Source organism: Hypanus sabinus, chromosome 1 (assembly GCF_030144855.1).
Source record: "Hypanus sabinus isolate sHypSab1 chromosome 1, sHypSab1.hap1, whole genome shotgun sequence".
Taxonomy (NCBI): Eukaryota; Metazoa; Chordata; class Chondrichthyes; order Myliobatiformes; family Dasyatidae; genus Hypanus; species Hypanus sabinus.
The window spans coordinates 187721445-187746730 of record NC_082706.1 but is presented as its reverse complement, the minus strand read 5'-3'; the positions used below and the strand labels follow the sequence as shown (position 1 = coordinate 187746730).

The 25286-nt window shown below is 37.7% G+C and overlaps 1 protein-coding gene across 1 annotated transcript in view; it reads right to left on the bottom strand.

Annotated features, from left to right (window-relative positions):
• Positions 1 to 1544: 1544 nt before the first annotated feature.
• The window catches only part of zc2hc1a (zinc finger, C2HC-type containing 1A), a 90001-nt gene continuing 66259 nt past the window's right edge, over positions 1545 to 25286 (bottom strand). Inside the window, exons 8-9 of the mRNA XM_059983497.1 lie at positions 25065 to 25166; positions 1545 to 13268 (exon numbers count right to left, since the gene is read on the bottom strand). Coding sequence (XP_059839480.1) covers positions 13079 to 13268; positions 25065 to 25166 — 292 coding nt within the window. The 3' untranslated portion in view covers positions 1545 to 13078. The remainder of the gene's footprint in view (positions 13269 to 25064; positions 25167 to 25286) is intronic.

Below are 25286 nucleotides of genomic sequence, written 5' to 3'. Positions count from 1 at the left end.
ATGGACCAATACCATTAAGGAAGGGGTCCATGGACCTCAGGTTGGGAACCCCTGCTCTAAGCCTTTACTATCTATGTACCAATCGAAATGTCTTTTACATGTTTACATTGTACCTGCCTCAATAGCTTCCTCTGGTAGCTCACTCCATATACCCATCTGTGTCAAAAGATTCCCCCACAGGTCCCTTTTAGATCTTTCTCCTCTCATCATAAGCCAATGCCCTATAGCGTTAGACTCCCCTACCCTGGAAAAAGACTGTGTCCTTTCATCTTATCCACACCCCTCATGATTTTACATCTCTATAAGGTCATCCCTCAGCATCCAGAGAAAAATAACCCAACCTATCCAGACTCAAGCTCTCCAGTTCTGGTAACAGCTTTATGATTCTTTTCCATATCTTTCCAGTTTAATGACCAGAAAAGAGACAGTGCAAAACCTTGCACTTATCTGAGTTAAATTCTATTTGCCATTCTTCGGCCAATCTCCTGAGTTCACCTAGATCTAATTGTAATTATGCGTAACCTTTGTCACTGTCCAATATACCACTTATTTTGGCGTCACCTGCAAATGAATGATGCCAATTATATTCTTATCCAAGAACATCCTGTTTTTTTTTAATAAAACAATCTGCTATGAGTGATGGACAGACTTAATGGAAATGGGGTGCAGAGTTAACCATTCCCAACACCCCCCCCCCCGAGAACTACGAACTATTGCTGTTGCTATGCTGCTACTGAGAGAGATGATGCCCGGGCAAGAACATCTGCTACAGATAAGAGGGAGAGAGACTGTTGATTTACTGTATTATGACTCTTCCTGGATTATTCACCTTTCACTACAAGGACTTTACTTTGCTCGTTAACATTCCTCAGGAGACAGCAGGAGTGGTCTGATTTGATAGACACAGTCATTCAGAGTTGATGGATAGCTGAAACCCCGTGAGTGGGTCTGGAGAGACACCCTTCAGACACACCAGTGGACACTGACTGAGCGTTGTGAACCCACAGGAAGGTGGGGGCTTCGGGGACCGAATCAGGAGATCGGTCAATAAAGCTCACAGTGTTACGGCAGGGCCGGTGGGGACATGTGTGTGTGTGTCCACTCATGCCAGAGTGACGAGTCCACCACAGAAGAATGGTCTAGCTGAAGGACAGTTGGGTCATAGCTGAATGACCACAACAATACGACGGAATAAGAACGCAATAGGTTTGTCTGCTGCAGCTGTTACATCTCGCTCGCTCTCTCTCTCTCTCTCCAACGTTTACAACACAACAATCATAACTACCTCAGCATGTCTGAACTGAGCTTGTTTATTATTGCTTATTATCATTCCTACACTTTTAGATTTATTACTGCTAACTTGTTTTATATGTATATTTGCATTTTTGATACTGTATTGTATAGTTTACTAATAAACACCTTTAGTTTTGGTACCACCGGACTCCAACGGATACTTCTTTCTTTGCTGGTCTGACACCCAGTTACGGGGTACGTAACAAATCAGATACAAAAGAACACAAAATTCAGTTAAAGCATGCAATTTATTGACTGCTTAAAATATAAAAATGCACATGATACCAGAATAAAATTTCAATGGATAGAAATATTTACAAAAATTAAAATGCATGTTATACAATTAATTTGGGAATACCACATTTTAAAATGAAATTTCAAAGAAAAATGTATAGCTGTTTAAAAAAAGTTTCTGATGTTAATGGAACAAAATTTAATGTTTATTAATTAAAAATAACAGTTCAGCAGAATTCTTGCAAGAATGAAGCAATGAGCAAGACTTTTATCTATTAAAAAAAAGGTCATAACACCAGTTGAAGAGTAAAAATGCATTTAAAGACAAAAGCAGACTTCCAGCATGTTTTTCCACTAACATAAGGCTTGCAGTTAAAGCAGTACTCACAATGCTTCTGATTCCTGTCTTCTAATTCTCACTATATTTTGCACATTATCCTAGGTCATGAAACTCCCAGTATAGAATAAATCATATTACAATAGTTCTACTTTGCGAAAAAAATGTAACATTAGAATAAAAGTGATCACCTGAAACACAGACACATACATTACCACTAGTGATACAGGGGACAATTATTCAGAAGGTTAACCCTTTGATATTTGTAGTGATGTTTGATATCAAATGTAAATCATTATTAATAGATGACATGTGCACACAATTCCCCAAATGTGATTGAAAAAACTCCTTGTTCCATTTATTTGCTTTTGAGCAAAAGTGGCAAACGCCAAAATTCAGGCTAATATTGAACAATGAATGTAATAGGTGACACCTCAATATAAGGTACCAGAGATGCAAAAATGCAGGAATCAGCCTCTTCCTAAACCTAAATATGGTTATGATCCAATATAGTTCTCTACATTATAAAGAGTATCTTGTGAAATTGGGAGTGTTAGGTTGCATGGAGCAGAAATGCAGAACAAGCAAAATAGAGCCAAACTCAAGGTTTGCATTGCCCTCTCCAGAAATGACTTGGGACAACTGTCATCCAACAAGCACGATGTATGCCATATACAGTTACATATATTAGGGATTTATTATGGTGCGTTGGTGCAACAAAAAACATTCAACAAATATAGAGATTTATATAAAAATAAGTTAAAGGATGGATATGGAATAAAATGTACATAAATATTAGCATGTATTTACAATGTAAACAGCATTATAAGTGATTTAAAGTTTTTACTGTGCATTGCATGACTGAGATAATAAAGATGTGTGGAGGGGTAGGTGGGGTAGCTAATATGAATAGTCAAACTGCCTTGGGAAAGAAACTTCTAAGATGCCAGGAAGTTTTTGTTTAAGTATCCCTTTTTAGAAGGGAGCTTTTGGAAAATATAGTTTGCAGGGTGGGGATATCCACAATGATTTTTTTTCTGCTTGCTATTTTGTCCTGGGCACATACAAGCCCTACAGTGATTGCAGACTACCCCCAGTGACTTTCCTGCTGACCTAACGGTTCACTGTAGTTTTTGTATATTGCAAGAGGATGCTGCGCCAGATGTGACAGTAATGGCTAACGTGAAGGTGCTCTCTATGATAGCAGTGTAGAATTGCACCAGAATGTTCTGGGGAAGAAGTCCATCCTCTGCTGAACCTTTTTGTTATGAATAAGATAGGGTTCTCAGGAGGTCCTGTGAAATATGATGCCTGGGAACCTGAATGTTGAAAAGGTGCTAACTGCAAAGCATTTATGATGAATGTGATTTCTCAGATTTCTCCTTAAGTCTATATGCATCTTTACTGTTTTGAGGGTAAATTGTTGTGATTGTGCCAGGATACTGGCTTGTTTACTTTCTGGTGGTTCTTGGCTTTGTTGCCTCTGCTATTTAGTCCAATGTGTCGTCCACACACTGCATCTGTTTAACTGATGGATCCCTGGAGATGTAATGATCTTAAACATGAAACAATGATTGAACATTCCCCTCAACAGATGCTGCCTGACTCACTGTGGTCTACTAGCAGATTGTTTTATGTTCCAATAGGTGGCACTCTAATAAGTTTAGTTTTAAGGCCATAAAGGGGCATGAATTTTAAATCCAAGCACAATTTGTACCTTTGTTTTTCTGATGATTAAACTTGCATTTTCTATCAGTCACTAAACTTTGAACAATTAAAAACTGCTGTTATATTGGGTCTCTGGTTTATTAAATCCAGTATTCTATTTTCTTCTTTAAAAACCTAGATTTCTTTAATTACTACACTTTCCTCTATCCATCCCTGTTCAGCTCAGACACTATTTAAGCTTACTTGCCTATATGTCTACATGATTTAACTTTAAAAAAAAAATGCTTCGGATCCATGGGCAGTGATTCCTTTTGGCTGCACATAAATAACATTTTTCACTTGTACATTTCTGTGCACTGTACTTTAACATAAAACTTCACTCCAGAGATTTCTGCTGAAGCTCAGTTAATCTTCAACCAGCTGACACCTTGGTATCACTCCCAGCTCTGCTTGAGCTGCACTTCCAAAAACAGAACAACTCAACATCTTATACTTAAACAATTACAGTGTGGTGACATTTATCTTAATAGCCTATCATTTTTCTTCAGTGTAAAATAATTTTAAATCAGTACCATTGATCTCAAAGAATTGTTCAAATTCAACAGTAATGTCTTTAAGCTCTTCAAAAGTAGGGTTGTAATTGTCTAGGAAAAATAATTATCAGTAGCTGCAGCCTGACATTCTTGTCTAACCCCAATCATATTCACTCTCAACATTCAATACAAAAACCGGTTTAATGATTTTTCTTCCGATCTTGCTTAGCATAAATGTTACCCCAGTGCAATATTAAATGTTTTTCTGGAGCTATGGTAATTGCAACAATTGCATTTTATTATATAACATCTGATTTGGGACTTGTATTACTATTGAGAAGTCTCAAGTATCAGAAATATTGTATATAAAAATATTGTATTGTGAAAATAAAGATATAGATACCTGGTGATTAAATAAATAAAAACCACTCAATGGCTGCAACAGAATTTTTCTTAATTTGCCTTATCAGTTACACCCTCTCTATACCTTTTATTGATTCTTTACAATCACCATGTAGAATGTAGATACCAACAGCACATTACAGGCCTTTCACCCACAATGTTGTGCTGACCACGTACCTACAATTTTAAAAGAATGTGTAGGCTGTATTCAATGTTCCATCTAACTTGTAATGACCAGTGTGCACAAAAATCTTGCGCTGTGCAATTTTTTTGCCCAGAGTCAACAGGATGAATAACTTCTTCAATTAAAAAAGTATAAATAAGCCAGTTCTAAAATCTGCAGACATTTCATCATAAACTCCTCATTGTTAATACTGTCTGCATCAGAAACCGGAAAAGGAATGTGATTGTGTACGATCATGAAATGTACTTAACAGGGGAGAAAAAAAAGAGGACATGGGTTAAGGGTGAAGGGGAAAAAGTTTAAAGGGAACATGGGGGGGGGGGGTTTCTTCACACAGAGAGTGGGGGGAGTGTGGAATGAGCTGCCAGCTGAAGTTGTAAATGCAGGCTCACTTTTAACATTTAAGAAAAACTTGGACAGGTACATGGATGAGAGGTGTAAGGAGGGATATAGGCTAGGTGCAGGCCAGTGGGAGTCAGCAGAAAAACGGTTCGGGACAGCTAAGAAGAGCCAAAGGGCCTGTTTCTGTGCTGTAATGTTCTATGGTTCTATGTCAACGAGCTAGAGAGTGACATCTTTTGTGCGCAGCTTAACTTCCTTTGTGCACTAACAGCAAAAGATGAGTGCCTTCACATCTTAGAGGGAGCATTGGCTGCACTTCAGTTATGATTTGTACAGAGAATTCAAAAGCCTTTACAATTACTCGGATTAATTTTCTCTTTTTTTAAAACTTGCATTCTTAGTTATCAAGTTGACAACTGGAAACAATCGCCTTAAATACTTATGAATTACCACTTCATAATTTAAAAAATATCAGATCATCCATTTTTTTCAGCTGCAAAAGAAAATATTTGTTTTTCTTTTACATTTCTAATTTCACATCCCTATTACAACTGCAACACCAGGTCTTGTACAACTTAAATACTGCTTTAATTTAAAAACTGTAGTTTCATACACAATAATACTCCACCTTGTGGAGGATGTGCACTTTATATCAGTATTTACCTAGGAGAAGAATGTGAAGGATAAGGATATCAGTGCCAAGAGTGTTAATATGCTAGAGCATCTTGAAGTAAAAGGAGGAGGTATCTCTTAAAGAGCATGAAGGTGGATGTTCCCAGGGTGTGATGAGATATACCTTAGGTTTGAGAGAGGCAAGTGAAAAGATTGCTTGGGCCTTGATCACTATCTTTGTGTCCTTTTTAGTCATAGTTAATTCCTCAGAGGACTGGCAAATAGCTAATGTTCCATTGTTCAAGAAGGCAACCGGCGATAATCCTAGAGACAATAGACCAATGTCTCATGCCAGTGGTAGGGAGCTTTTACTGGAGAGCATTCTTAGGAATAGTATTTATGAGCATTTGGAAAACCATGACTTAAATAGGGAGAACCAGCACAGCTTTGTGCAGGGCAAATTGTGTCTTACTAACTTGAGGTTTTTGATGAGGTAACAAGGGTGATGATGAAGGTGGAGCTGTGAATGTTGCCTACATGGATTTTAGTAAGGTCCCTTATGGGCAGCTCATCCAGAAGATTAAACGCATGCTGTTTGGATTCAGAACTGTCTTGCCCATACATGACAGAGGGTAGCTGTCGAAGGGACCTGCAGGACTGTGATTAGTGGTGTTCCACACGGATCTGTACTAGGACATCAAAACAACATGCACAGAATACTGGAGAAACTCAGCAGGTGGAGCCGTATCTATGGAAAAGAGTAAACTCAACATTTCGGGCCAAGACCCTTCTTCGCTACCGGGACCTCTGGTGTTTATAATGTATATAAATGACCTGGATGAAAGTGGGTGGGTTAGTAAGTTTGCAGGTGATTCAAAGATAGATGGTGTTGTGGATGACAGGCAAAGAATACAATGGGATATAGATCAGTTGCAGATGGAGTTTAACCTGGCCAAATATTAAGTGTTGCACCTTGGTAGGTCAAATGTAAAGAAATAGTACACTGTTAAGGGCAAGATCCTTAACGATGTTGTGAACAGATTATCTTGGGGTCCAAGTTCATAGCTCTCTGAAAGGTTGATAGGGTTGTTAAGAAAGTATATGACATTCTTGCCTTTATTAGTTGAGTCACAGAGTTCAAAAGTCAGGAAGTTACATTGCAGCATTATAAAACTCTAGTTAGGCCACATCTGGAGTATTGCATACATAATGGTCACCCTTTATAAAGAGGATGTCCAGGCTTTGGAGAGGGAGCAGAAGAGGTTTACCAGGCTGCTGCCTGGACTAGAGGGCTTGTGCTATAACGAGAGGTTGGAGAAACGGGTTGATTTCTATGGGTGATGGGTGGGAAATGGGTGAGGCTGAAGTGAGGTCTGATAGAGGTTTACAAAATCATGAGATGCACAGAATAGATCGACAGTATCTTTCTCCCCTGGAGTTGAAATGTTCAATACCAATAGGCATGTATTTAAGGTGAGAGGGGAGGCATTCAGATAGGCACATGAATATAAGGAAATTGGAGGGATATACACACCGTGTAGGCATAAGTGATTAGTTTAGTTGGCCATTTGATTACCGACTTGGCTCAGCACCAGATTGTGGGCTGAATGGCCTGTTCCTGTGCTGTACTGTTCTATGTTCTGTAAACAAACAAAAAAAAACATGCTGGATGCACTCAGCAAATTAGGTAGCATCTATGGAGAGCGATGGTGTTAATATTTTAAGCAGATGACCTTTCATGAAGTTAGAGCACTGACCTGAAATGTTATTTCTTTCTCCACAACTGTTGCTTGACCTTTAGAGCAGTTTGAATGCAACAGATTAATTTCAACAAAATTGAAAGAGAAAGGCAATTTCTACATGCAAGCAGAAAATTGAGTTATATTGTTGCATATAATACTAAATTTTCTAGCTCAGGGATCTGATCTTTAGAGTGAAGAATCAACAAGCCCAAGGGGTGTCTTAGTAAAAATATCATGATGGGACAGATTGGTCATGTGCTATTTAGACCAAGTAGTATCAGGTGTACAACATCAATCAGCAAGTGCTACAGCCTTAGCAACCAAAACAGTGGGCATGCCAAAATAATACAGCAGAGATTACACATAGGCAGGAAAGATGAAGGGCAAAATGGATTTGATAAAGATAATAAAAAGCTCAATTTAAATTTATCCCATTGTCTCTACTGCCCCTATAGCAGCCAATTCCACTGCTCATTACCATCTCACAAAAGAAATTATGTTTAATTCTTATGGTTATTTTTTCAGCGGTTTGATCGAGGCACTACTGTGCAAGCACATGGACGTCAGCTAGTGAAAACAGTGAGAAGAGTTTAAAAGAATACATCTTATAGAGTGGACATCTGAGTAGAGGGAGACAGCGTAGGAAGGCTGTGGCTCAACGGGGCTTCGGCGATAACGGGTCAAGGCGAGGTAGGTTGCCTGAGTAGAATACAGACATGTATGTGTGTGAGGCCGGTTTTCTGTGTTTGGTGTCAGATGTGGGAGGTCCGGGAGATTCCCAGCCTCAAGGACGACCACATCTGCGCCAGATGCCTCAAGCTGCAGCTCCTTAGGGATTGTGTTAGGGAACTGGAGATGCAGCTCGATGACCTTCGTTGGTCAGGGAGAGTGAGGTGGTGATAGAGAAAAGCTATAGTCAGGTAGTCACACCAGACCCTGGGGAGACAGATAAGTGGGTAAGTCAGGAGAAAGAAGGGCAGGAGTCAGAGGCTAGAGAGCACCCCTGTGGCTCCTACGTCATTACTGTTGGGGGGGAAAGGCCTACCAGGGGGAAGCAATAGTGGCTGCACCTCTGGCATATAGTCAGGCCCTGTGGCTCAAAAGGGTAGGGAAAGGAAGAGAAAGGCAGTAGCGGTAGGGGCTCTATAGCTAGGGAGCCAGAAAGGAGATTTTGTTGACGCAGGAAAGAAGCATGGATGGTAGTTTGCCTCCCTGGTGCCAGGGTCCAGGATGTTTCTGATCATGTCCAAGATATTATGAAATGGGAAGGAGAACAGCCAGAGTTGTGGTACATATTGGTACCAATGACATAGGCAGATAAAGGGAGGAGGTTCTGAAAGCAGACTACAGGGAGTTAGGAAGGAAGTTGAGAAGTAGGACCACAAAGGTAGTCGTCTCAGGATCACTGCCTGCGCCATGCGAGAGTAAGTATAGGAATAGAGTGAGGGGGAGGATAAATGTGTGGCTGAGGGATCGGAGCAAGGAGCAGGGATTCAGATTTCTGGATCATTGGGACGTCTTTTGGGGTAGCAGTGACCTGTACAAAAAGGACAGGTTGCACTTGAATCCCAGGGGACCAATATCCTGGCAGGGAGGTTTGCTAAGGTTATTGGGGAGAGTTTAAACTAGGATTGCTGGGGGGTGGGGACCAAACTGAAGAGACTGAGGAACAGGTGGTTGGCTCACAAATAGAGAAAGCTTGGAGACTGTGTGAGACACAGGATAGGCAGGTGATAGAGAAGGGACGTGCTCAGACTGAAGGTTTGAGAGGTGTCTGTTTTAATGCAAGGAGTATTGTGAACAAAGCGGATGAGCTTAGAGTGTGGATCAGTACTTGAAGCTATGATGTTGTGGCCATTACAGAGACTTGGATGGCTCAAGGGCAGGAATGGTTACTTCAGTGCCAGGCTTCAGAGTTTTCAGAAAGGACAGGGAGGGAGGCAAAGGAGGTGGGGGCATGGTACTGTTGATCAGAGATAGCATTGCGGCTGCAGGGAAGGAGGATGACATGGAGGGATTGTCTACTGAGTTTCGTTGGGTGTAAGTTAGAAACAGGTTCCATTAAAGACAGCCCCACTAGAGGACAGTTGATATAGTTCTATATGTAAAAGTAGATTGGAACAAGACTTGGGAGTTACAGTCCTTAGCTTAACATCAGTTAAAGATAACAATTCATACCAAAATAAAAATACAACATCTAGAAATAAAAAAAAAATAAAAGTCAGCATAGGTTGCAGAGGAACAAGGAGAATGAAAAAGATTATGTGCTTGGATTTTCAGAAGGCTGTTGATAATGTTCTTTAAGGTAACAGGTTAAGGCATACTGAGTTAGAAGACAAACAGCTGTAATTTAGGAATGCCTAAAACAGTGAGGCGTGCCTGTTTAGAACCAGAAGGCTGTGAGTGATATCCTACACGGGATTGGTGCTGCCAGAACAGTTATTTATAATTTTCATTGACTGCTTTGACCTTTGTAATAAGCAAACTTGAAGGTATGTTCCCAATTAGTGATTATGTATAAGACCAAAGAAGGCAAGATAATAGACTGAACAGCTCTTTGACTTCTAATCTATAAGCATTACATGTGGCTGTTTGATAGGAAAAACAGAAAAATAATCCCTATCTTTAAAAGAGAAACTGAAAGGGATGCAGGATCAAAGGAATACAGACAGATCTATTAGTGCAGTGTCAGAGATTGGCAAGAAATTGAAAATTCTAACAGTTAAACTTATGGCTTATCCTGATAAGACCACACTTTATGTCTGGTCTCCAGTAAATATAAAGGTCACTTTAATGTTATTAGGTGGTTAGATGGGGAAAAATGAAACATTTTTAAATTTTTGCAGTCTTCAACAAGTGGAGTATAAATACTGCTGATGAATCTAATAGAAGCTTTCTTTACTCAGGAATGCAAAAAACTTGGTACTCCCTATCTCAGCAAATGCTTGAGGCACTTTCACAATGAAATCGAGTGTACGTAAGAGAGAACTGGGAATACCGATATCCTCAAAGGCTGGCATGAGGAAGATGAGAAATGGAAAGAAAGATACCTGCATGGAGAATAAATATGGACATCAGTGTAGGAAGCTGGAAGGTGACCTCACAGAAGGATATATCATGAGGGACACAGTCCTTTTTCCTAGGGGAGTCTAAGCTAAAGATGTAGGTTTAAGGTAAGAGGGGAAAGATTTAAAGCAGATCCTAGGGGCAGATTTTTCCCACACAGAGGTTGGTATAGAATGAACTGTCTAAGTAAGCGGTAGAAATGGGTACAATTGGACAGGTACATGGTTTGGAAAGATTTTAGAGGGACATGGGCCAAAAGCAGGCGAATGGAAAATGCTCAAGTAGGCAACATGGTTGGTATGGACCAGTTGGGTGGAAAGGCCTATTTTCATGCTGGATAACCCCGAAAGATATTAATTGGGTTGTATAGCCTTTTCCTATACTAAATATTGTATGTGACACCTCTGAACATTCTCCTAAACGAACATTCCCCAGTGCTTCAGCTCTTCTTGGACACCATGAAGTAGGCAGATTGAAAGCCCATTTTTAAAAATAAAGCACTATCTTCAATTACTAAGTATCTAGATATAACATAATGGCAAGTGCGGCCATCACAGATTCATGAACATCTCCAGAAACTTGCTTCAAGATCCGCAAATTCTTTTAAATTCAGACCTTTTCACAGTGCTGTGCTTCTTATAAGCTTTAAGGCTGAACAAGCACGAAGTGATTTTAAGGTGAAGAGGAACAACAACTATTAAGTTAACCTAACACAGATTATTTTCCCATATATAAAACCCTGTCCCTATAATATACCAGTGTACAAAAAGGAAAATTCTATCTTCTACTCTTTTAATAAATAAACAAGTTATTACAAGGAATTCCATTAAAATAAACAAAGTTCCTTATAAAATTGTTCCACTGAGCAACTTCAGTGGTACTTAATGCATTTACTACCAAAATGTGATGTAATTCATTACTAGGTTACTTTCACAATCAGCCAACCCCCTTTTATATTACAGACTATAAGACATAGGAGCAGAATTAAGCCACTTGGCTCAAGACAATAGGTGTCTTGCCATACTTTCACATCAAAAATACATTTTAAATGGAGTCAGTGTTCTTAGAGAAACATGGCAAACAGTGAGCAGATAATCAGTAAAAACAAATGTGATATTGATTGGGGTATAAACATTGGCTAGGATGCAAGACAAATGCTACTAACTTTTAAATGGTGGCATGGAATCTTTTAATTTCATCTGAGAAGGTTAACACGTCCTTGAAAGTCTCATGTGAAAGTAAGTCAGCACCACTGATTACTGAACCCAGTACTGCAATGATTGCCAGCTTCAATACATTCTTATGTCTTGGGAACAATGTACTGTATGGTCCATAACTTTCTGATTCATGATTCATATCAGATCAGGACTGGAACCCTAAATAACTATTTCTAGAGATTCCAAAAACAAAAATAAAAAAAGATTCTTTCTGATAGGTGAACTTTCATTACACTGAGATAACAAATTCAAATAAATATACATCATGAACAAAAGAAAACATCTATATTGTCTTCTTTCTATATTTAAGAGTTGCTGGATGGTTTTCAGGATTCATTTTATTCAAAAAGGTCTGCAGGGCTGAGTGTTTTAACATTTCAATATCATTGGGTTTACCTTTTGATATTTAGAAATATCAGATCATTTACATAAAACATCTCTAGTTACATGAATAAACACTGCACACTGGTACTAACAGAACACTAAATTGCAATTTCTAACACTTAATTACAAGAGAAATGTGATTCAGCACAATGACCAAATATATGTAAGCTTGTACCAGTATAGAATCTGTTTCTGTATAAATGTTTGTTTTTGAGGACCTTAAATCTTAATCCTGCATTGTCACAATAATCTGCATATAGGTAGATTTACTTTCACACCACAATATCATGCAGTTACATTTTCAGTGTCAGAAGTTAAAATGCCTTGCCAAAAGAGAAAATGGCTATCTACCCAACAAGCTGGTCATAGACATTTACCAACATAACAGCCCTAAATTGGCATCGTATATGTATAATTTGCAGCAGCCATACAAATATTCAGCATAGTTTGTGACGAAGTGATGTGTGTAAACTAAACTGATACAAGAGGTAAAGTGAATGCTTTCATCTTGACATTTTTCTCCTATTCCTATTTTTTGTAGAATGAATTTACTTCACTACATTTGATACAATCCATTTTTATAATTTGCTGAGCAATGTATTATTTGCATTATCAAGTTTATACTGTACTCAAGAAATGATGAACTTGCCATTATATTTGAACAACTGAGTTGCAACATATTTATCGGGAATTCATTTTCCAAATGTTACATTTCATTGCTCCTCTATTAGATCACCAAAGGATGTTAGATTTTACTTTCACCTGATAAACAGAGGAATTTCTCTGTTACACAGATTACTCAATGTACAGCAGCCAATTGGAAAAACAAGCACCCTGATACACTGTGAATAGCAATTTTACAAAACACAATTTCATAATTGCTTATATTGCACTGCATATAATTCAAAGATTGCTCTATTGTTTTAGTTATTGTAATTTGTCTTTAAATGATGTATTTTGATCTTGGATAAATTTTTGTAATGTTGAACAGTGCAATGCTCATTTATGAAAATGCTTTGAAAATTGTACTAATCTTTTCTTTGGAAAATATTCATATTATATGATCAAAGCATCAACCTTCTCATTCCACATTCACAGCAGAACTTTGCACCTTCCACAGGATACTTGGTTCCACATTGATGACAAAATCTTGGCAGTTGTTGACCAGGTGAATTTCTGATGTTTCCTTTTATTTTGCCATCACTTATGGTCAAGGAACTATCTCTTGTGTCCAAACCTGATTTAATATTGTTTCTGAAAAGGAAAAGTATAATTTATTATCAATGAAATTACAGAATAGCACACTTCATCATGCAATATTTCAAAAATAAGTCAGAATGTCAAATATTAATTTTCAATAACTTACATCGACATATCCATAATCATTCCCAATCTCCTTAGTGTAAATATATTCCAGTATTTATGATCATTAAGATCAAAAAATAATTTTTTTCAGTGAAAGCACATCTCTTAAGTATTGTTCAAAGTGCATTGATAAAAAATTGGTAAGGGTTGACAGGAACATGCAAATTTCTTTAGCTTCTTGAGGAAGTAGAAGCATTGGTGAGCTTCCTTGGCTGTGATGTCTGTGGTTGGACCAGGGCAGGCTATTGGTGATATTCACTCCTAGGAACTTGAAGCTCCCAGCCTCTGAATCTCTACACCATTGTTGTAGACAGGAGTACGTGCACCTCTCCCTTCCCAAAGTTGATGACAAGCTCTTGCTGACATTGACAGAAACGTTGTTACGACATGATGCTCCTAAGCTCTCCATCTCTTTCCTGTACTCCAACTCATCACTATTTGAGATACAGTGACTACAGTGCAAACTTGGAGATGGAGTTAGAGCAAAATCTGGCTGGAGTCAATGATTGAATAGAGTAGGGGTCTGAAGGCGCAGCCTTGTGGAGTACCAGAGCTGAGAATAATCATGGTAGAGGTGTTGCTGCCTATCCTTGCTGATTGCAGTTTGTTGGTCAGGAAGTCAAGGATCCAATTGCAGAGGGAGGTGCTGACAGATGTGGCAGGGCTCGAATGCTATCACCTCCTACAAAGTGAACCCAAGTGACATAGGTTTTGCTCCCAGATGAGGTCAATGCCTTTTATGCTCACTTTGATGGTCAGGAAAAACTTAAGGAAACTTAACTTTGTTAAGGAAAAACTTCTTCTCCCAGAGAGTTGTGGGTGTCTGGAATGCACTGCCTCGGAAGGTAGTGGAGGCCAATTCTCTGGATGCTTTCAAGAAGGAGCTAGATAGGTATCTTATGGATAGGGGAATCAAGGGATATGGGGACAAGGCAGGAACCGGGTATTGATAGGAATTGATCAGCCATGATCTCAGAATGGCGGTTCAGGCTCGAAGGGCCGAATGGTCTACTTCTGCACCTATTGTCTATAAAACATGGAGGTATCTTCATGAACTTCCATAGCCCTCGGCAATCCTGTGATTTCAGTCTCTGAGTCTGGTGTAAGAACATCCTTCCAGAGGGTGAACCCAAGGAAAGCATCCTGGCCAGACGGGGTACCTGGCTGAGTACTGAAGTTCTGTACTATTCAACTGGCTGATGTGTTCACTGATTCTACTTTAGCAGTTTGAGATACCCACCTGCTTTAAACAGGCTTCAATTATATCAGTGCCTAAGAAGAACATGGTAGCCTGCTCAATAACTATTGCCTAGTAGCACTTAGCATCACTGTGATGAAGTGCTTTGAGCTTGGTGATGAAACATATTAACTCCTGCCAAAGGAGCAACTTGAATCCGCTCCAATTTGCCTATCATCACAACAGGTCAACAACAGATGCTATTCATTGGCTCTTCACTCAACCCCTGGAATATCTGGACTGTGAAGATGCATACATCAGGATGCATCTTGGCATTCAATGGTATCATCCCCTCAAACCTAATCAATAAGCTCCAAGTCCTAGGCTTCAATGCCACCTTGTGCAACTGGATCCTTGATTTCCTCACTTTCAGAGCCCAGTCAGTTCAGATTGGCAAAAATATCTTCACCAAAATATCCACCAGGATAGATGCACCACAAGGCTGTGTGCTTAGTCCCCTGTTCTACTTGATCTATATTATGACTTTAAGACAGAGCACAACTCCAATGCTATCTTTAAGTTTGCTGACGACACCACTGTCATTGGCTGAATCAAAGCTGTTGACAAATCAGTATATAGCAGGCAGATTGAAAATCTTACTGGTGCCACAACAGCAACCTTTCACTCAATGTCAGCAAAAAACTGGAGGTCCACGATCAGAGGTAGAGATGGTAAGCAACTTTAAATTCTTTAGTGTTATCATTGCATAGGATCTGGCCTTGGCCCAGCAGACAAGTGCAATCATGAAGAAAGCATACAAAGGGTGCACTTTGATAATAAATTTACTTTAAACTTTGAATTTGATGATGCGTTTGCTTCGAGTTATAGTATCAAAGGCAAAGCTGTGGTCAATAGACAATAGTCCGATGTAGGCAGCTATACTGTCCAGATTTTCCAGAAATACAGTTGCAAGAAAAAATTTGTGAAACCCTTTCAAATTACCTGCTTTTTTGCATTATAGGCATCCGTTAGTCTCGATAGACCATGGATTTGTGCCTTGGAAGGTTTCCAGAATGCAGGCCTGGGCAGGGTTGTATGGGAGACCGGCAGTTGCCCATGCTGCAAGCCTTCCCCTCTCCACGCCACCGATGTTGTCCAAGGGAAGGACACTAGGACCCAAGCAGTTTGGTACCAGTGTCGTCGCAGAGCAATGTGTTGTTAAATGCCTTGCTCAAAGACACAACATACTGCCTCAGCTGAGGCTCGAACCAGTAACCAGTGAACCAGTGACCTAGACTGATGTCTTATCCACTAGGTCATGCGCCAACACTTTTTTGCATTAATTACTCATAAAATGTGGTCTGATCTTCATCTAAGTCACAATAAAAAAACAAACACCATCTGCCTAAACTAATAACACACAAGCAATTGTAATTTTCATGGCTTTATTGAACACATTGTTTAATCATTCACAGTCCAGGTTGGAAAAAGTATGTCAAATCAGAAACAAGAAAATATCTGCAGATGCTGGCAACACACTCAAAATGTTGGATAAACACAGCAGGCCAGGCAGTATCTATTGTTATGATCCCAGCCCCCTCCTTTGTGAGAATCGCAAGAGCACCCGTTTGGGGGGGGGGGGTCCAGTAGACCCAGGAAGTGAGAGAGAGAGAGAAACGTGAAAAATTGCACGTCCCCCCCAGGAATACAGAATAAGATGCCAGCAACTATTGTCTCATGGAGACCACGTGAAAAGCCCTCGGGCAAGGTGGGCTGGTTGAGAGAGAGATTGCATCATACCAACCTGATTGACACCTGTGACCCTGTGAGGAAGTATAAAGGAGAGTCTCAGGGGGACAGCCCCTGAGACGCACCCAGAAGACACGAGAGAGTGATCCCGCAGCAGCGGGAAGCCATTCTGAAGGAAGCCATGTGCGTTAGATTCCGGGATTGGAATTTGTGGCTGGAATCACAGAAAACCGCTTTTAACTCACATCGGGGAGAGGAAACCAACGCTCCCCCGATTTCACGGAAGATTCATCAAGACTCGGCAAGTTCTTTCTCTTCTCCCCCCCAATCTCTCTCTCTCGGTCGCCCCACACAAAACCCAGCGATTTTCAAAGGGCTGAGGCCTACAGACTTTCAGAGTGACTTTTATATTTCCAACGGACAATCTATTAACCCCTAGACACCAGCAGAGCTCACTTCTTAATGATGATTATTACTATACCCGCGCTTTAGATTGAATGTTGATGATGTGCACTATCTGTATGTATGTATTAACCCTACTTTTGTGTCCCTTTATAAATAAAAACGTTTGAAAATAGTGACAACAGACCTCTCTATCTTTGCTGGTAAGTTATCCAGTTACGGGATACGTAACACTATGGACTACTGTTTTTTTCCACAGATGCTTCTGAACCTGCTGAGTTCCTCCAGCATTTTGTGTGTGGATAAATTATGTGAACCCTTGGATTTATGAACTGGTAGAACCTCCTTTAGCAGCAATACCTTCCACCAAACATTTCCTATAGCTGCTGATCAGACTTTCACAACGGCGAGAAAGAATTTTAGACTATTCCTCCATACAAAGCTGTTCCAGTTCATCAATATTTCTGGGATACCTTGTATGAATAGCCCTCTTTAGGTCATGCCACAGCAATTAGATCACGGTCTTGAGCCTGCCTTGGCCAGTCAAGAACACAAATTTTCTTCTCTTTAAACCATTCTGTTGTTGATTTACTCCTGCGTTTTCGATCATTGTCGTTACAACATCCAACTTCTAACATAGCTTCAGGTGATAGGCTGCTACACAGATATTCTTCTGCAAAATATCTTGCTACAATTTTGAATCATTGTTGCCTCAATGATTGCAAGCTGTCCACACCCTGAGGCAGTAAAGCAGCCCCAAAATATGATGCTGCTTCCATCATACTTCACAGTTGGGATGAGGTTCTGGTGTTGGTGTGCAGTGCCCTTTTTCCTCTAAATTTCTTCCAAAAAGTTCAACTTTTGTCTCATCTGTCAACAGAACATTGTCCCTGAAGCATTGTGGAACATCCAGGCGGTCTTTTGCAAACTTAAGATGTGCAGCAATGCTTTTATTGGAGAACAGTGATTTCCTCTGTGGTGTTGTTCCATGAACATCACTATTGTTGAGTGTTTTTCTTATAGGACACATGAATAAAGACTTTAGCAAGTTCTAGAGATTTCTGCAGGTTTTTTGCTGTTACCCTTGGGTTCTTTTTCATCTTCTTCAGCATTGCACATTGTGCTCTTAGTGTGATCTTTGCAGGACACCCCTCCTTGGGAGAGTAAGAAGAATTCTGAAATTTCCTCCATTTGTAGACAACTTTTCTTTCTGTGGACTGATGAACACTCAGGTCTTCAGAAATGCTTTTGTAGCCTTTTCCATTTTCATGCATCTTTACAATTCTTCTTCTAAGGTCCTCTGAAAGTTGCTCTTAAGTGATGCACTTAAACAAATCTTTCTTAAGAAGAGCAAGCTTTGTCAGTAACCTGACTTGGTATGTCTTTTTTATACGGCAGGGCATCCCAGAGGTTCACATCCTTTTTTGACTATGACTATTTAAATGGTGTACTCAGCTTTGATGAAAAATTTAGATGAAGATCAGACCACACTTTATGGGATTAATGCAGAAAACCAGGTAACTGCAAAGGGTTCACAAACTTTTTCTTGCAGCTGAGATTGTGTCCACCATAGGCTTGTTTTGACAGTAGGCAAATTTCACTGGGTCAAGGTTGTCTGGGCAGCTGGGTTGAATGTATTTTATGCCTCTTGAAGCACTTCATGAAGGTAGATGTCAGAGACACTGGGAGGTGGAAACTAAGGCACTCTACCTTGTTCTTTTGGTGCCCCAGAAAGCATCCAGAAAGCGCAATATCGATACGCAGCAGCCTCTCTGGACTCTGGATTGGGGATTACCAAACGTTTTGTGGTTTTTCTTGCGTAGTCTGTTTTGTGCTTTTTCGTGATATCATTCCGGAGAATGTTGTCTCATTTTTTAAACTGCATTATATTTGTGGTTTATAAATGACAATAAACTGAATCTGAATCCTATTTGGATGTACAATTGTTTTGTATGGGAACTGCTGTGCCTATGATTGCAAGAAACTAGCCCCTCCTCTTCGTGGACTTTTCCTATTGTTTTTGCTGCCTCAGTAAAGCAGCTAGCATAATCAAAGACTCCACTCACTCAAAGTCTTCTTTTCTCCCCTTTCGTATGTACCATCCGAAGCTTAAGGCCAGCTTCTGCTCCGCTGTTATAACACTACTGATGGTTCCGTACTGGGAAAAGATGGATTCCTGACCTTGCAATTGACCTCGTTGTGATCTTGCACCTTATCATCTATATGCACTGCACTTTCTCTGCAGCTGTAATGATTTTTTTTCTGCATTCTGATATTGTATTACCTTGTCTACTTCAATACATTGTAATGAATTGATCCGTAGGAATGGTATACAAGACAAGTTTTTCCACTGTACTTCATACATATGACAAGAACAAATTAGACCAGGTTCAGTATATAAAAGTGACATGTCAAAAATACAAACTTAAAGTATGAACAAAAGAAACAAGATCCTGGAGTACCTTCAAGCCATATAGATACATATGTCTAGCATTTCTCTTTACATAGTTGTTGGATACAAGTTCTGGATTTTCAAAACCCAATATTAATGTTGAAAAAAATTAAAGAGCTTCAGTAGCACATATGTGACTTTAGTTTAATAAAATCAATGCACAACTACTCAAGGGAACCTGGCTTACTCAGTAAATGCTAGCCTTGCCAGAGGAATCCACATCTCACAAATTGGAAGTTGGACATAATTAACTATAAACATTTGCAGCATTTCCTTGAATATTACAAATTATTTTCTTCTTTCTTTTTTTCTTTTTCAATATTTTATTGATTTCTTACATAAGAATACAGAGAACAGTAGGATATATAATATATTGATTACAATTTATTGTAATCACAAATATAGTCTCATTACCTCATATCCATGTAAATTAAATTTAAACATAATATTGAAAAGAGATAAAAGAGATACAAAAAAAATCTAAACCCACTACCAGAAAAAAAACAGCTGTTTGGTTAAAAGAAAGAAAAGGAAAAGACCCTTATCATATAGTAAAACATATTATTAGCCAACATCTGTGCTTAATAGCAAATCAAAGATTTTGAAAATAATGGAAAAAAGATCCCCACAATGTTAAAAAATCTTGTCTAGGTTCAGAAATTGAACATTGAATCTTCTCTAAATTTAAACATGACATAACATCATGTAACCAATGAGTAGGCAGAGTGGCATCCTTCCACTTAAGCAACAACGCCCTCCTGGCTATAAGAGAAATAAAAGCCAAAATGTGCAAATCATGTGTCTCCAAAATAATATAATTTCCTCCAACAATACCAAATAAGGCAGTTAAAGGATTAGGTTTAAGATTCACTTTAAAAAGCACGAAAAAGTTTGGAATACTTCCTTCCAATATTTTTCAAGACTTGGACAAGTCCAAAACATATAAATTAGTAAAGCTTCTCCATTGTTACATCTATCACAATAGGGAGGTATAGCAGAATAAAAACGAGACAGCTTATCTTTAGTCATGTGGGCCCTATGAACCACTTTAAATTATAGAAGGGAATGGGGAATGACGGGTACATAACAATGAGGTATTAACCAATTTAAAAATTTCATTCTAAGTATCGTCAGAAACTGGAATCTGTAAATCTTGTTTCCAGAGGTTTTTAAATTTTGTCTAAAGGAATATTTCTCGTTCCCAACAACATACCATAAATATTAGATATAGATCTATTATGGAAGAGTTTCAAATTAAAAATTGTATCAAGTAAATTTAAGCTGACAGTTGTTCAAGTGAAGAGAGACTATCTCCAACAAACAAATCCTGAAAACATTTAATACCCAATCTATTCTACTCTTTAAAAACTACATCAGTCATAGGTTTAAAAAAAAGTTAGAAAAAAATGGGACTTGAAAGTGAAAACCTCAATAAACCAAAATATTTTCTAAATTGTACCCAAATCCTCAAAGTGTGTTTAGCTACAAAAGTATCAGTTAAATGACTTAAAGATAAAGGAATTGAGGATCCGAGAAATGATAGAAAATTTATTAACAGAATTAGCTTCTAAAGAAACCCAGACCAGACAGTTCTCTCCATTAATATAACCAAAACCTAAGATTCCATATATTGACTGCCCAGTAATAAAACCTAAAATTGGGTAAGGCTAAACCTCCATTCTTTTTATATTTTTGAAGACGAACTTTATTTAATCAAGAAATTTTATTTTTCCATATATAAGACATAATAGAATCCAGAGAATCAAAAAAGGATTTAGGAATAAAAATAGGTATGGCCTGAAATAAATATAAAAATCTAAGCAAAATATTCATTTTAATAAAATTAATTCAGCCAATCAGCGATAAAGAGATGACCAATTTGATAGTGCCTTCTTAACATAATTCAAAAGTATAAAAACATTCTTTAAAAAGGAATTTATAATTCCTCGTAATTGTTAATAGGTAAATTGATTTCTTATAATTTTAAAAGGAAGGTTAGTATTAACTAATACCAAATTATTCAAAGGAAAAAGTTCACTCTTATGAAAGTTAAGTTTATATCCTGAAAACTGACTAAAGCAGAAGGGTAAAGAAAGTACGTAAGGTAAAGAAGACTCCACATTAGAAATGTATCAGCATAAAGCAAAACTTTGTGGGTAATACCCCTCCTTAAAATACCAGTGATATCATTAGATTCCCAGAAAGCAATAGCTAAAGGTTCTAAGACCAAATCAAAAGCAAAGGACTCAAAGGACAACCTTGTCTAGTTCCACATTGAAGCTTGAATGGTTTAGAATTCTGAGAGTTAGTAAGAACCTGAGCGGAGGGAGCTAGATAAAGTAATGTAATCCGTTGAGTAAAATCGGGCACAAAGTTAAATTTTTTTAAAGTTTTAAATAAATAATTCCATATAACCTGATCAAAGGCTTTCTCAGCATCTAAGGATATCACATATTCCGATATCGCTTTAGAAGGAGAATAAATAACATTCATTAAATAATGAATATTAAAGTGGGAGTGTCGATTTTTGATAAATCCAGTCTGATCATCAGAAACAATAGGTGGCAAAATATTTTCAATCCTACGAGCCAAAAGTTTAGATAAAATTATAGTATCAACATTAAGGAAGGAAATTGGTCTATAAGAAGAACATTCAGTTGGATCCATATTCTTTTTAAGAAGAAGCGAAACAGAGGCTTCATAAAAAGATTGTGGCAACCTGTCTAATTTAAAAGAGTCTGAAAGGACTAAATATGAGTGAGGTATAAGCAAAGAGGAAAAAAAGCCTTGTAAAACTCTCCAGAAAAACCATCAGGTCCCGGAGCCTTCCCCAAGTGCAAAGAGTGAACAACCTTGGCAATTTCCTCATAAGAAATGGGTTGATCCAACAATTTTTGATTATCATCAGAAAGTGTAGGAATGTTTAATTGATCTAAGAAATTGTTCATTACAGTGTTATCTTTAGGAGGATCAGAACTACAAGGTTTAGAATAGAATTCTCTAAAAGTATCGCTTATTTCTAAATGATCAGATGTTTTATCACCATTAGCTTTACAAATTTCTTTAATTTGGCACTTAACTATAAAGGTCTTTAAATGGTTAGCCAATAGTTTACTGGTTTTATCTCCATGAACATAAACTGACTTTTATCTTTATAAAAAGTTGAGTTTCAATTGGATAAGTTAAAAGCAGATCGTACTTAGTTTTAATCTTAGTCTTTTATATAAAAAAGGATCTGGAGCCAAAGCATATTTTTGGTCTAATTGTTTCAACTGATTGGTAAATTCAATCCCCTCATTAGCTTTTTTCTTAACACTTACGGTAAAATAAATAATTTGTCCTCCAATATAAGCCTTAAAAGCATCCCATAAAATAAGACTAGAGGTCTCTTCTAGCATATTCTCTTCAAAAAAAAAAGTAATTTGTCTCTCTAAAAATTAAAAAAAATCCTTATCAGATAACACAGTTGGATTAAAATGTCAGAATCTGTTTATTTGGGAGACACCCGGAAGATTTAAAGATAAAAACAAAGGAACATGATCTGAAACCGCAATTTCTTTATATTCACAGGATTGAACCAAAGGAATCAATTGACTATCAACAAAGTAATAATCAATCCTAAAATATATATAATGAACAAGAGAAAAAAAGTGAATACTCTTTATCTGTCGGATGCAAAAAGCTCCAAATATCACATTCCATTAAAAAAATGGATAAAGGAAGCAGATCTACTAAAAGTCAATCATTTAAAAGATGAGCAATCTAAAACAGGGTCTAAACAACAGTTGAAGTCTCCTCCTAAAAACAGAGAATACAGATTTAAATCTGGTAAAAGTGGAAAAAAAAGCGTTCAAAAAAACGTGGATCATCTATATTTGGGATAAACAAATTAGCAAAAACCATTAATTTATTATCTAATTTCTCTGACACTATAACAAAATGCCCATTTGTATCAGACACTACATTATGCTGAACGAAAAAATCTGAATTGTCTATAAGAATCAAAATTCTTCTGGCCTTAGCCTGAAAGAAGGAATGAAAAGATAAGCCCTTGCAATGGCTGAAAAGATGTAAATTATCACATTTACAAACATGCGTTTCTTGTTAAAAAAAGTGAGACAATTTCTTAATATAATTTAATATTACGTTTCACAGGATGGTTTAATCCTTTCACATTAAAACTAAGTAAATTAATAGTATGGTCCATTTTAAATATTACTTCAAAGAGAGGTTAGAATAAAAACTGCTGGAAAGTATATTAAATCCAAACAGTGAGCTTTAAGATAAAGTAACCAAGCAACAAATTAAGCGAAGAGAACTGAACAGCTGATAGAAAAGAAACCCACCCTCCCACCCAAAGAGAGACAGTCGACCAAAGGGCAGTCGACAGCCAAACCTACCAACATTACCCTCCCAAAATAATCCACTGGCTGAGCTCCAAAGAGATTTCAAGGCTAACTGCATTCCAACAAGACACAATAAAAAACAGAGCAAAACTTATTAAAAAAAACCTCATGAAAAAATAGTATAAAATATTAAAAAGAACTAAGAAAATTCAGAACATATTAACTTGGAAAGTATTAACACAATAAAAACTTACTGATGTTAAATCCTTAATTTTCTATGTAAATAAAACTACAAAAAAATTAGATGCGAAGGTATGGCAAAAGTAAAAAAAGACAGTTGTTCATAAAATAAAGTAATGAACAGTTAGACTGCTGATTCTTAAAAAAAAAAGGATCCATCAGGCAGATGTAATATAGATTTATGGAGGGAATTATTGAACAGTTAAACTTCTGATACTGATTTTGAAATTAAAAAATCCTGCACCTCTCCAGTCCAATGGAACCATTTCTGAGAGCCATTTTTCAAAATGATTCTAAGACGAGCGGGGTAACGAAGAGAGAGTTTAAAACCTTTATTATACAATTCTGACAATACCTTTTTAAACTTGAAGCATTTATTCAACACCTTGGGTGAAAAATCCTCCACAATTCTGATTTTCTGGCCTTTGTAATCAATCATACCTTTCCGACGAGATTCACAAATTAAAAGTTCCTTTGTTTGAAAGTCGTGAAGACAAATTATCACTGAATGGGGTCGTTTTTTTGGAGGAGGTCTTGGGGTACTGGCGATCTATGAGCTCGGTCTATTTTAGGTGAAGATCTTAAAATATTCCGAAATAAGTTAGCCAAAAGGTTTGCAAAAAATTCTGAAGGCTGATTGCCTTTCATTAACTCTTTAAAACCCAGAATTCATAAATTATTTCTTCTGCTTCTATTTTCTAAGTCGATAATCTTCTGTCTTAATTTTTCATTCACCTTTGACTGTTTATCACAGATCTTTTCCAGGTCATCAATCTTCACATTCAACATCGTCAAAGTGTCTTCATTCTCTTTTATCCATTTATCATGTTCACTTAAAGTTTTTTGAATAGAATCCAATTTTACATCCATTCATTTAAATTCAGTGCTAAGTTGCTGGAACTCCTGCTGGAATTCCTCTGAAAGTTCATTTTTTATGCTTCTGAAGTCTCTCCATAATAGATTTCAAAGTTATAGAAGGATCCTCTTCTTTCTTCAGTAGCTTTGGTGCCCCTCATCGTAAAACAATATTATGTTTAAAAGTAAGTATTCAAAACAAGTTGGAAACAGTAAATTAAGTAGAGTAGGAGCAACTATAAAAACGCTGCTACTCCATCGATAGCCAGTGGGTTTCACAAATTATTTTCTGCTTTTATTCCTCCCAATACATTGAAAATCCCACAAACCCAAACCTATATGTGCGTTTCAAAGTAAACAGGAGAATTGCCACTATAGTTCACATTGGATATAAAAATAATTCTTCAAATAAATGTCACAGAACATTTTCCTTCCAAGTTACATGAAATTAAACAGCACCCTACCTTACATAATTCTCAGCATTGTGGGTCTTTCTATTCACTGAGCCTGCTGCTGCAGTACTTTTAGTTCCACTAGGTGGCGCTAGTGTTCGAGACCTGCTATTACTGGGAATAAAAGCAAAAAATGACTAATGTATACATCAAAGGAAGTGAACAGAACTCCAAAGTGATAAGAAAATAAAACAGTTTAATGGATAGATTTTGTACAAGAGAATGGATTATCTT